At 46.1% G+C, this 12,322-nt stretch overlaps 1 protein-coding gene across 1 annotated transcript in view; it reads right to left on the bottom strand.

The window, feature by feature from the left end:
- RIPOR3 (RIPOR family member 3) overlaps positions 1-12,322 on the bottom strand; it is a 138,672-nt gene that overhangs the window by 47,778 nt on the left and 78,572 nt on the right. The window contains exons 5-7 of the mRNA XM_089662271.1: positions 10,990-11,013; positions 10,836-10,889; positions 4,136-4,285 (exon numbers count right to left, since the gene is read on the bottom strand). Of these exons, the coding sequence (XP_089518397.1) occupies positions 4,136-4,285; positions 10,836-10,889; positions 10,990-11,013 (228 nt within the window). The remainder of the gene's footprint in view (positions 1-4,135; positions 4,286-10,835; positions 10,890-10,989; positions 11,014-12,322) is intronic.

Here is a 12,322-nt window from a genome sequence, read left to right as displayed (position 1 = left end):
GAGTTTGGGCAAGGATACAGGGGCCCCATGATCCCCTATTGCCCAGGGGCCCCATGAGTTGTCAGTCCACCCCTGCTGTCAGATGTCTTGCAAATCGCACCTCAAATTGGCATGTCATCCGACTTTGAAATCGTGCGACTTCACTATAAATTGCAGGATTTCAAAGTCAGGATCGGTGTGACCGGGGTGTAATTGCCAGACAATTAAGCAGCCTATGTAGTTCATATGTTAGCTGCAAAATCTCCAATTCTTTCACTAAATAGAAATGGCAAGTAAGTCAGTCAGTGTTTAGATGGGGAGGGAGGTGCATTTCACAGGAAATGCCTAATAATGCCTAAATCCCCCAACAGATGGTGTTCTGCAGCAATGAGGACCTAATTAAAACCTCTTTCTAAGTTTGTAATAAAAAGTAGGAAGCAATTTTTAAATCAGGTCCTTTCTGCTGGCTGGCTGCCTGCTGGGGGAGTTTTTATTAGGCACTTTCAGGAAGGACAGGGATTTAATAAATTTGGATTAGCATAGGAAGGGGATGGGGTGGGTGGATCCTCTTTCTCCAATCTGTTCCCTTGAAATTTTTTTGCAATTGTTTGGGATCTTCCGCCTGCTCTAATGTTTCTTTTCCCCTAAAATTCAGGGTTTTTTTTAATCCATTTTTCCGATCCCAGTGCTGCGGATCTCCTGCAGCCTCTTTCAGTCACTCTCAGCCTACATGTAGAATCAGCTGCACATCATTGCTCTGGACTGACTGATAGTGACATAGCTGCTTGTATTATACAAATGGGGGTGGGGACAGGGTGACAACGCTTGAGGACAGTTGTCAAGCCATAACAGGAAGTGCCTTTTCTGTTGAATGCTGCAGATATAAAGTCCAAATCTGGATAAATAAAAAAATATCCCTTGCAGTTGGGCTGTGACCGCACATGCTCATTGCTTGTTTTATTTAGGGCAAGGGTCTCCAAACTTTCTAAACAAAAGGCCAGGTAACTGTCCTTAAGGCTTTAGAGGGAAGGCCAGACTGTGGCCAGTGGGATTAGAAAATGCTCCATCATTGGTTTTAGTGGGAGGAATGGTGACCCATCATTGATATCAGTGGGAGGAATAGTGCCCCATCGTTGGTATCAGTGGGAGGAATAGTGCCCCATCATTGGTATCAGTGGGAAGAATAGTTCCCCATCATTGGTATGAGTGGGAGGAATAGTGCCCCATCATTGGTGTCAGTGGGAGGAATAGTGCCCCATCATTGTTATCAGTGTGAGGAATAGTGCCCCATCATTGGTGTCAGTGGGAGGAATAGTGCCCCATCATTGGTATCAGTGGGAAGAATAGTTCCCCATCATTGGTATGAGTGGGAGGAATAGTGCCCCATCATTGGTGTCAGTGGCAGGAATAGTGCCCCATCATTGGTATGAGTGGGAGGAATAGTGCCCCATCATTGGTGTCAGTGGGAGGAATAGTGCCCCATCATTGTTATCAATGTGAGGAATAGTGCCCCATCATTGGTATTAGTGGGAGGAATAGTGCCCCATCATTGTTATCAGTGTGAGGAATAGTGCCCCATCATTGGTATCAGTGGGGGGAATAGTGTCCCATCATTGGTATCAGTGGGGGGAATAGTGTCCCATCATTGGTATCAGTGGGAGGAATAGTGCCCCATCGTTGGTGTCAGTGGGAGGAATAGTGCCCCATCATTGGTATCAGTGGGAGGAATAGTGCCCCATCATTGGTGTCAGTGGGAAGAAAAGCTCCCCATCATTGGTATGAGTGGGAGGAATAGTGCCCCATCATTGTTATCAGTGTGAGGAATAGTGCCCCATCATTGGTATCAGTGGGGGGAATAGTGTCCCATCATTGGTATCAGTGGGGGGAATAGTGCCCCATCATTGATGTCAGTGGGAGGAATAGTGCCCCATCTTTGGTGTCAGTGGAAGGAATTAGGGCAAGGGTCTCCAAACTTTCTAAACAAAAGGCCAGGTAACTGTCCTTAAGGCTTTAGAGGGAAGGCCAGACTGTGGCCAGTGGGATTAGAAAATGCTCCATAATTGGTTTTAGTGGGAGGAATGGTGACCCATCATTGATATCAGTGGGAGGAATAGTGCCCCATCGTTGGTGTCAGTGGGAGGAATAGTGCCCCATCATTGGTATCAGTGGGAAGAATAGTTCCCCATCATTGGTATGAGTGGGAGGAATAGTGCCCCATCATTGGTGTCAGTGGGAGGAATAGTGCCCCATCATTGTTATCAGTGTGAGGAATAGTGCCCCATCATTGGTGTCAGTGGGAGGAATAGTGCCCCATCATTGGTATCAGTGGGAAGAATAGTTCCCCATCATTGGTATCAGTGGGAGGAATAGTGCCCCATCATTGTTATCAGTGTGAGGAATAGTGCCCCATCATTGGTATCAGTGGGGGGAATAGTGTCCCATCATTGGTATCAGTGGGGGGAATAGTGTCCCATCATTGGTATCAGTGGGAGGAATAGTGCCCCATCGTTGGTGTCAGTGGGAGGAATAGTGCCCCATCATTGGTATCAGTGGGAGGAATAGTGCCCCATCATTGGTGTCAGTGGGAAGAATAGCTCCCCATCATTGGTATGAGTGGGAGGAATAGTGCCCCATCATTGTTATCAGTGTGAGGAATAGTGCCCCATCATTGGTATCAGTGGGGGGAATAGTGTCCCATCATTGGTATCAGTGGGGGGAATAGTGCCCCATCATTGATGTCAGTGGGAGGAATAGTGTCCCATCATTGGTATCAATGGGGGGAATAGTGCCCCATCATTGATATCAGAGGGAGGAATAGTGCCCCATCATTGGTATCAGTGGGGGGAATAGTGCCCCATCATTGGTGTCAGTGGGAGGAATAGTGCCCCATCATTGATGTCAGTGGGAGGAATAGTGTCCCATCATTGGTATCAGTGGGAGGAATAGTGTCCCATCATTGGTATCAGTGGGGGGAATAGTGCCCCATCATTGGTGTCAGTGGGAGGAATAGTGCCCCATTATTGATGTCAGTGAGAGGAATAGTGTCCCATCATTGGTATCAGTGGGGGGAATAGTGCCCCATCATTGATGTCAGTGGGAGGAATAGTGTCCCATCATTGGTATCAGTGGGAGGAATAGTGCCCCATCATTGGTATCAGTGGGAGGAATAGTGTCCCATCATTGGTATCAGTGGAAGGAATAGTGCCCCATCATTGGTATCAGTGGGAGGAATAGTGTCCCATCATTGGTATCAGTGGGAGGAATAGTGTCCCATCATTGGTATCAGTGGGAGGAATAGTGCCCCATCATTGGTATCAGTGGGGGGAATAGTGCCCCATCGTTGGTGTCAGTGGGAGGAATAGTGTCCCATCATTGGTATCAGTGGGAGGAATAGTGCCCCATCATTGGTATCAGTGGGAGGAATAGTGTCCCATCATTGGTATCAGTGGAAGGAATAGTGCCCCATCATTGGTATCAGTGGGAGGAATAGTGTCCCATCATTGGTATCAGTGGGAGGAATAGTGTCCCATCATTGGTATCAGTGGGAGGAATAGTGCCCCATCATTGGTGTCAGTGGGAGGAATAGTGCCCCATCATTGGTATCGGTGGGAAGAATAGTGCCCCATCATTGATGTCAGTGGGAGGAATAGTGCCCTATTATTGGTGTCAGTGGGAGGAATGGTGCCCCATCATTGGTGTCAGTGGGAGGAATAGTGCCCCATCATTGGTGTCAGTGGGAGGAATAGTGCCCCATCATTGATATCAGTGGGAGGAATAGTGCCCCATCATTGGTGTCAGTGGGAGGAATAGTGCCCCATCATTGGTGTCAGTGGGAGGAATAGTGCCCCATCATTGATATCAGTGGGAGGAATAGTTCCCCCATCATTGGTGTCAGTGAGAGGAATGATGTCCCATCATTCGTGTCAGTCATGAACAGGGGCGGACTGACAACTCATGGGGCCCCCGGGCAATAGGGGATCATGGGGCCCCTGTGTCCTCACCCACAGTTAAACCACACAGAAAAAAGCCTAAGAAAAGTACCAGGGGCATCTCATGGGGCCCCCTACTGACCCCGGGCCCTCGGGCAGCGCCCGAGTTCCCAAATGGTCAGTCAGCCCCTGGTCATGAATGAGCAGTAAAGAAGCTTGTGACCCACCTCTGTGCACTCCTGGAAGTTCCTGTACAGTTCGATGAGGCTTTCCCGTGATGCCTTTGTAGTAGGGGACAGAGAAAAGGCATGCTTCATGTTACTGGCTCCCACTCGAAGTCTCCATTGAATGCAGTAAGCCTCATATAGCTCCTCGATCTGAAAGACACACAAATCATCTAGATTGGTCACTGCAGCATTGTGAAGGAAGGATGAGACAACATCAGCAATGAGTGGAGCTCCACCATCCTCACTATACAGATAAAGATACAGTGGTGCTAAACAGGTCTCAACATTGCAAGTCTGATGGGCAGATTCACCTGCTAGCCTTTATTTCCAGCAATGGCTGGAGCTCCCTTTCATCAGTTCTGGTTCTTTTGTCGCCCATTAGGAAATTTGAGCACCCACTTTGGGGTGTTCCCAATATTGAAAGTGGGGGGGGGGGGCAAGGAACACCACCTAACAGTTACATGAGGTGTGCTGATCCAAGAACTCAACTGCGATGATCTTTCCAACTCCTTGGGGTAGCCAACTCCGGCACTCCAGCTGTTGTGGAATTACAAAATCCAGGAGGCGTTGCATGATTATGACAGCCACAGGTATACCTTCCAGAAGCAGAGGAATGATGGGGTTTGTAGTTTCACCACAACAAAAGTTCTGAGAGTGAAGATTCCAGGATTATATAGTAAATATCTTTGGAATAGGTACAAAAAACTGAAATACCAGTTGACCTGAGACTATAGAGCCTAGGTCAGCCAATCTTGAAATTTTAATTCTAGCAAGGTTAAATACATGAATACAATGGATTTCAGTCTCTCGTAATCTCTTGTACAGCAGCACTCAGACTGGGCAAGGGACAGTTAGGACTTGGGGACAAATCATGCACGTGTGCTGATGGGGAAGATGCTGACAGGAGGGGAGAGCAAACAGATGGAAGTCTGGGCTAGAACTATGCTCAAATGGCCTTCCACCCATCTTCTAACTCCTATAACAACTACCCTGTAAAAGGAAGATGCTACTTTACTTACCTGTTCTCTGAGCGCTCCAGTCCGGTCATGTGATCGCCTCAGGGAAGAGGAGAGAGAGCGCCAACAATGGATGGAATGCCTGAGCGGTGATGTCACCCGTGCACTTACTATGAGCCATCCGTTGTCGACTGTCCCTCCTCGCCCCTGAAGCTGGCCGCTGTGAAGCGATCAATTAACCTGATCAGAGTGCCCTGAGAACAGGTAAGTATGAATATCTTCCTTCTACAGGGTAGTTAGGCTACGTTCACACTAGCGTTGTGTGCAGGTGGCAGAGAGGCGTTTGGGAAGCGTTTTTACCGCTTCCCAAACGCCTCTGCCAATTCTGCACATTACAGCACATGGTGCTGTTCTAACGGGAGCATTTGCGTTGCGTCGCGGCAAAACAGACGCCTCTGGTCAAGTCAGGAGGCATTAAAGCCTCCTATTCTAGTCTATGGTGCCGCTCTGCAAACGCCCGGCGGTTGTGACGCGGTTGCGGGGCGTTTGCGGAGCGGTAACACCATTCAAACTGCATTATAGGTGTTTGTGGGGCGTTTTTAACGTTCGGCAAATGCCTAGCAACCTCCGCTAAACTGCGCATGCGGCGTTTGCCGAGCGTTAAAAAACGCTCCGCAAACGCCGGACCAACGCTTGCCAAACGCTATAGGGGCGTTTGGCAAGCGTTGGTAAAACAGCCAAGTGTGAACGAGACCTTAGTATAGGCATTAGAAGAGGGGTGGAAGCAGTTTTAAGCTTGGTAAGTTCTAAACTGGACTTCTACGTGAACTATCCAATCATAGGCAAGGGGGTGGGGAAGTGACCAAGCTGTGTCACTTAACCAATGTTGAGAAAAGACAGGTCATCAGGCTGGCTTGCTAGGGAGACCAGACCTGTAAGTGTTAATTGCAACAGAGAAAAATGAGGTCTCCTGCCAGATAGGGCTGTGCTGTGTGACAGAACTGTGCAAATCTCAGGACTGTATAGATAAAAAAAACTGCAAATCCATTGGCAGGTTATACACCCCCCATATCTGAATGTCACTGCTATATTTAGCTGTTTGCCTGGAGCTCAGCTTTATGTTTTCACAGTTCTGAACGCTGTCATATCGGTATTCAAAACACATTTGACCTAACGATCTAATAATTCTCATGTTTACTGAATGTTCGCATACAGATAACATGGAGATAATCCCTAATGGGAAACAAACTCTATTTTATTTTAGGTTTTAGGACAAAAAGTTTCCTAATTCCTGGCAGCCTCACATCCAAACTATTCTGGAATTCGGTCCAGATCTGGGTTCCAGAGGGAAATATAAAATTCTGATGTGACTCATATTTGGTTGTAGAGTCAGGTACCAGACACACATAATGGGATAACGACCCAGTTGTTTTCTCTTAAAGTTAATTTACGATTACTGGAAAGAGGTTCTGGATGAAGTCGGCAGTGTAATAAACAAGATGGGCCTATTTTATAATGGCAGCATGCAGCCAGCCATGGCAGGTGACCAGATATCTCCCCACCTTTCCCCTGAGCCAGTCCTGACTGTGGATGAGAGACGACAGGTACGAATTTTCCATCTTCTGCATCCAAGAAGCTATTGCATGCATTTCTGTTGGCATCATAAATGAGTCGAAATTACAGCTGGTGTGTAGGGGATGATGGAACCAAACACCAATGTGGGACCTGCTCACACCAATATTAGCCTTGCTTATAGTCCATTTCACTTGTGTCCTCTATGCTACCCTGTCCCCGAAGGCCCTGTACCTGCTCTAAGCTCCTCAATCGCCAACCTTCCTGCAGCGCCCAATTGTAGCACTACCCCCTTAGGAGTCGCTAAAGATTTGGGTCTCCCTTTTGTCCTGTACAGCCAGGCAATACACATTTTCCATTCAGAACTTGTACCAGGAGACAGAAACCAGTCCTTGAGCTTGGTTTTGAAGTTCTATTAGAAGTTTAGAACTTGGATGGGGTAATGGGATGCCCAAGGGATAAGCAACTGAGGACAAACGTCCTGAACTATATTACAAGTCTTTACACAGAAATCCTCTTCTGGAGAGTTTGCCAGGATCTCCGAATGTACCTCTCCAATCCCAGATGCTTCTCAAACCGGCTGTAGGGAGGAATCCCTGGACAGGGGATCCAGTAGCTACTACTAGAAGGGCAATAGTTCCAGCTGCAGAGTGGGTTAGGTTTCCCACCCAAATGCTCTCTACCCTCTCTGGCCCTGGGGTTGTAGGTGTACTCACTGAGTCCATCTTCTGTGCTGTTGTTGGGTCAGTGGCTGCTACCAGGCCTATAAGCTGGGCCGCTCCTTCCCTGCCACCAGGTGGTCCTCTCTCAGTCTCCCCTACCCCAGTGATGAGACTGTACATTGTAACTTTGTAGAAGGAGGAGGAAGCATTTCCTCAGTTTCCTTACCTCCGGTGATTAGACTGTACATTGTAACTTTGTAGCAAGCCACAAGATGAGAGGCTGCAGCAAGGGCTGATCTGTGTCAGAAAGGTCAAAAGATGAGAGGCTGCAGCAAGGGCTGATCTGTGTCAGAAAGGTCAAAAGATAAGAGGCTGCAGAAGGGGTTAATCTGTGTCAGAAAGGTCAAAAGATGAGAAGCTGCAGCAAGGGCTGATCTGTGTCAGAAGGTTGTGAACACAACCAAGAACAGCACAAGAACCAGGATTTACATGATTGGGTCATTTCTGAGCCGGCATCTCAGTCCAGGAAGAGGATGGTGACTCTGAATGATGCCTGAACAAAGATGGTGCTGTCCTCTGGAGAAGAAAGTAAATGAAGATATTTTCAGCGGGAGTACTATGATCTCTGTGAGAGATAATATGTACCTGGAAACTCTACACATTACTTAGCATGTTGCATTCACCATGAGACATATATTGGATGACAGATTCACTTTAAGTCATCTCTATGTGAATACAGCATGCTGTAATGTGAGAATATTTTCCTCATATTTGTTTAGCATCCTCAAAACTTGTCATTTGGAACAATGAACCTTCTGATGGCCATTTCTGGAGCTCAGGAATGCGGTAGGGGGGTCATTATCTTACTGACGACCTTCAAATTACAGGCTGAGGATGGAGCTATTTCCTGAAAATGCTACAAATTCCACCCAGGCAAATAGCCAGTGAGGATTGCTCCCTAATGACAGAAGATGAATCAGGAGAGGGACACCGGCTGATAGGGTACTAGCAAGTAACATGTTGCGAAGAGCCGGCATCCGTGTAACGGAGGACCATGGTCTTTTGTTCATCTGTGGCCATCAACGAGGAACCATTCTTAGGTCTTCTCCATGGTTCTTAAGAAGAAGCATATAAGTTCTAAAAATATTCTGCCATTAAGTAGGACTCTATGAATGCTGCGATTTATCTCTGCGTAACAGAAGGACGCTGTGTATCAGCTTGTGTATAACTTAAGCAAGGTTACAGGGTTACAGCTGAAGCTGAAGAGCTTTTGGCGTTAAACTTCCACTCGCTGGAAACAATTAAATCTGTACTGGCGATGGTTCAGATTCAAGGCCAGCCAAACGAAGAGATTGGGGGTAGCAATCTTCATGAATGATCGGTTGGCATCCCTCAAGGTTTTACAGCATGCTGGTAAATTCCTGCATCATGCTGACTGCTATGAAGCTAAATGTAATTTGTTCATGGAAAATATTATACCATAGATAATTCCTACATGCCCATCAGAAGTGTTGAATCCCCCGCCAGGGTTTTTTGGAGTGATTCACCCTTCCTATGTGTCCTAGTGACCACTGTCTCCAGTATAGTGATCAAAATCAAATAGTTCAGAGTTGTAACTCAAATAGGAAGTGATCGGAAAGCTTCTAATGGAGAGCCTCACAATCAGCTAGCCTTCAGTTAGAGGGAAAACAATTAGACAATCTCCAGTTGGAGGGAACATGATTAAACAGGGCTCTAGTTGGAAGGTACATGATTGGATAGCCACCAGTTGGAGGGAACATGATCAGATAAGTCTTCAGTTGAATGAAACATGACTGGGTAACTGCCAGTTGCAGGGAATATGATTAGAAGACCTCTAGTTGTGGCTTATACAACAGAGTGGCCTCCAGTTGCAGGAAACACAATCAGATGGCTTCCAATTGGAGCGTAACATGACTGGATGGCCTACAGCTGGAGGGAACATGATCAGATAAGTCTCCAGTTGAATGAAACATGATGGGGTGGCTTTCAGTTGCAGGGAATATGATTAGAAGCCTTCCAGTTGGGCTTATATAACAGGGTGACCTCCAGTTGCAGGAAACCCAATTGGATGGCTTCCAGTTGGGGCGTAACATGACCAGATGGCCTCCGGCTGGAAGGAACATAATCACATAAGTCTCCAGTTGAATGAAACATGATGGGGTGACCTCAAGTTTCAGGGAATATGATTGGAAGCCCTCAGTTGGGGCAAATACATCAAGGTGGCCTTCAGTTGGAGGAAACACAATCAGATAGCTTCCAGTTGAGGCATAACATAACCAAATGGCCTCCAGTTGAAGGGAACATGATCAGACGGGCCTCCAGTTGCAAAGTGTACGATCACAAGCTCTCCAGTTTATGATAACATGACTGAACCACCAGTTACAAGGAACACAATGTGTCAGCCTCCAGTTGGAGGGAATATGAGTAGACAGCCTCCAGTTGGAGGGAATTTGATTAGACAGCCTCCAGTTGGAGGGAATACGATTTGACAGCCTCCAGTTGGAGGGAATACGATTTGACAGCCTCCAGTTGGAGGAAATACAATTAGGTAGTCTCCAATTGCAGAGAACATGATTTGATATGCCTCCAGTTGGAGAAATACCATGGTGTGGCCTCCTTCCTCTGCTTGCAAAGGGCTACACAAATGTTGCTTTCTTTTATAGTTTAGAGGTGTAAAGAAAGGATGTGATTGGCTCTTTCAGCTCATACATCATATGACATTATAAGAAGACTCAGCACACCGACTCCTGTCAGCTGCCGCCACTCTGCTGACCGCAACTATTTAACAAAATCGAACAAATGTGTGACAGGAATCCATTAGTCACGGCACATGTATGTAAAGAATGTGTGAGTGAGAGAAAATGACATCTGTCCTCCAGATGTGACAACGACCATATCTCTGGTTCCAGATTGGCACTCCTGTCTGCCTCACTAAAGAGAAACTGTAACCCATGCATAAAAATGACCCGACCAAAATTCTGGGCAAGACAACCAGATCCCCTAGGAACTAGTGACTACACTGCAGTAGGATACACAAAGCACCAATTTCCTAGTTGACAGTCTATATATTTACCTGGTGCGATAAGCTTTTTCTCACCAAATTTGGACAGATAGGTAGAATCTTAATTTACAAGCGCACTGTTTACACACTTACATTCACATTTTTCAGTTTCTTATTACCAAGTAAAATTCCTGCCTGAGAGCAGACCCAAGATGCCTTTTGATCTCTATAAGCAAAAAAAAAAATCCTTCTATGTGTGCCCTTCTGAAACCAGCTTCACTGTGATACTAGCCTGACTTTGGAACTAGGGGCTATTAAAGGTTCAACATGGATAACAGGTTATTTAATTAGCCATATTCTCTTTATTTTCTGGATTATGTGTCTGTTTGGCTGTGCCCACTCCCTCAGATTTTTCTGGTTGCCATGATCTGCTCATATATGAAGCCCCAAAGTATACAGATGTATGTAGAGATCACAAATTCACTTACTTTACTGATGTGGAATTCCAGTTTCCGGATGTGTCTTTCCATTAAACGGATTTCCTTAAAAAAATAAAGGACAAACAATTAATATACAGCAAGAACTAGAAGTTCAAACATAAATGGGTAATGGCAAAAAGAGGTAAAAAAGTGTGGGACTTACTTTATCCAGATCATAAAAAAAACCCTGCAATAAAGGAAAGGTAAAGTCAGTGTGCAATAAATAGATAGATAAATACATAATACCATGCACACTTATCATTTTCCCTGCACAACCCTCTACAAACAATATTGGGAACCCTTTCCTTGTGTGACTTAAAATACTTAAGGGATCGATGTCTGACCACACAAACTCAATAGAAATCTATAATGCAGCTTTTCTCATCCAGGGTTCCCAGGAATCCGAGGTTTCATCCACAGATTGCTAGGTGTTCCTTGAGAAGACAGAGGTGACAAACTGATCTGCTACATTCACTAACCACAATTGTAAGGAGTCACTTCTCCAATGACCACCAATGTAAAGGGTCACTTCTACAATAACCTCTAGTGTAAGGGGACAATCCTACGTTGATCACACATCTAATGGGTCACTTCTTCAATGGTTCCCTTGTGTAAGGGACCACTTCTCCACTGACCACCAATGTAAGGAGTTACTTCTCCAATGACCACCCATCTAAGGGGTCACTTGTACAAAGACTCCCAGTGTAAAGGGTCACTTCTCCACTGATCAAAATAAAGGGTCACTTCTACAATAACCTCCAGTGTAAGAGGACAATCATACATTGACCATATATCTAATGGGTCACTTCTTCAATGGCCCCCTTGTATAAAGGGTCACTTCTCCACAGCCCACCAATATAAGGGGTCACTTTTACAATGACCCCCAGTGTAAGGTGTCACTTCTCTACTGACCATCCATCTAAGGGGTCACCTCTCCACTGATCACCAATGTGAGGGGTCACCTCTACAATGACCCCCAGTGTAAGGGTCCCTTCTCTACTGACTGCCCATCTAAGGGGTCATTTCTCCACTGAACAGCCATATAAGGGGTCACTTCTACAATGACCCCCAGTGTAAGGGGTCCCTTCTCTACTGACCTCCCATCTAAGGGGTCAGTTTTCCACTCTCCAGCCATCTAAGGGGTCATTTCTACAATGACCCCCAGTGTAAGGGGTCACTTCTCCACTGACCACCAATGTAAAGGACCACTTCTACAAAGAGGAGACTCCTACATTGATCATGCATCCAATGGGTCACTTCTTCAATGACCCCCTTGTGTAAGGGGCCACTTCGACAATGACCCCCAGTGTAAGAGGTCACTTCTCCACTGACTGCTCATCTAAGGGGTCACTTCTAAAATGATCCCCTGTGTAAGGGGTCACTTCTCCACTGACCACCAATCTAAGGACTCACTTCTACACTGAACACTAATTAAAGGGTCACTTCAACATTGAACACCAATCTAAAAGCTCACATTTACACTGAACACTAGTCTA

This window comes from Staurois parvus, unplaced genomic scaffold (assembly GCF_062004578.1).
Source record: "Staurois parvus isolate SC_StPar_1 unplaced genomic scaffold, SC_StPar_1.0 ptg001451l, whole genome shotgun sequence".
Lineage (NCBI taxonomy): Eukaryota > Metazoa > Chordata > Amphibia > Anura > Ranidae > Staurois > Staurois parvus.
Note: the sequence above shows the minus strand (reverse complement) of the source record. Positions and strands in the feature narration are given on the sequence as shown.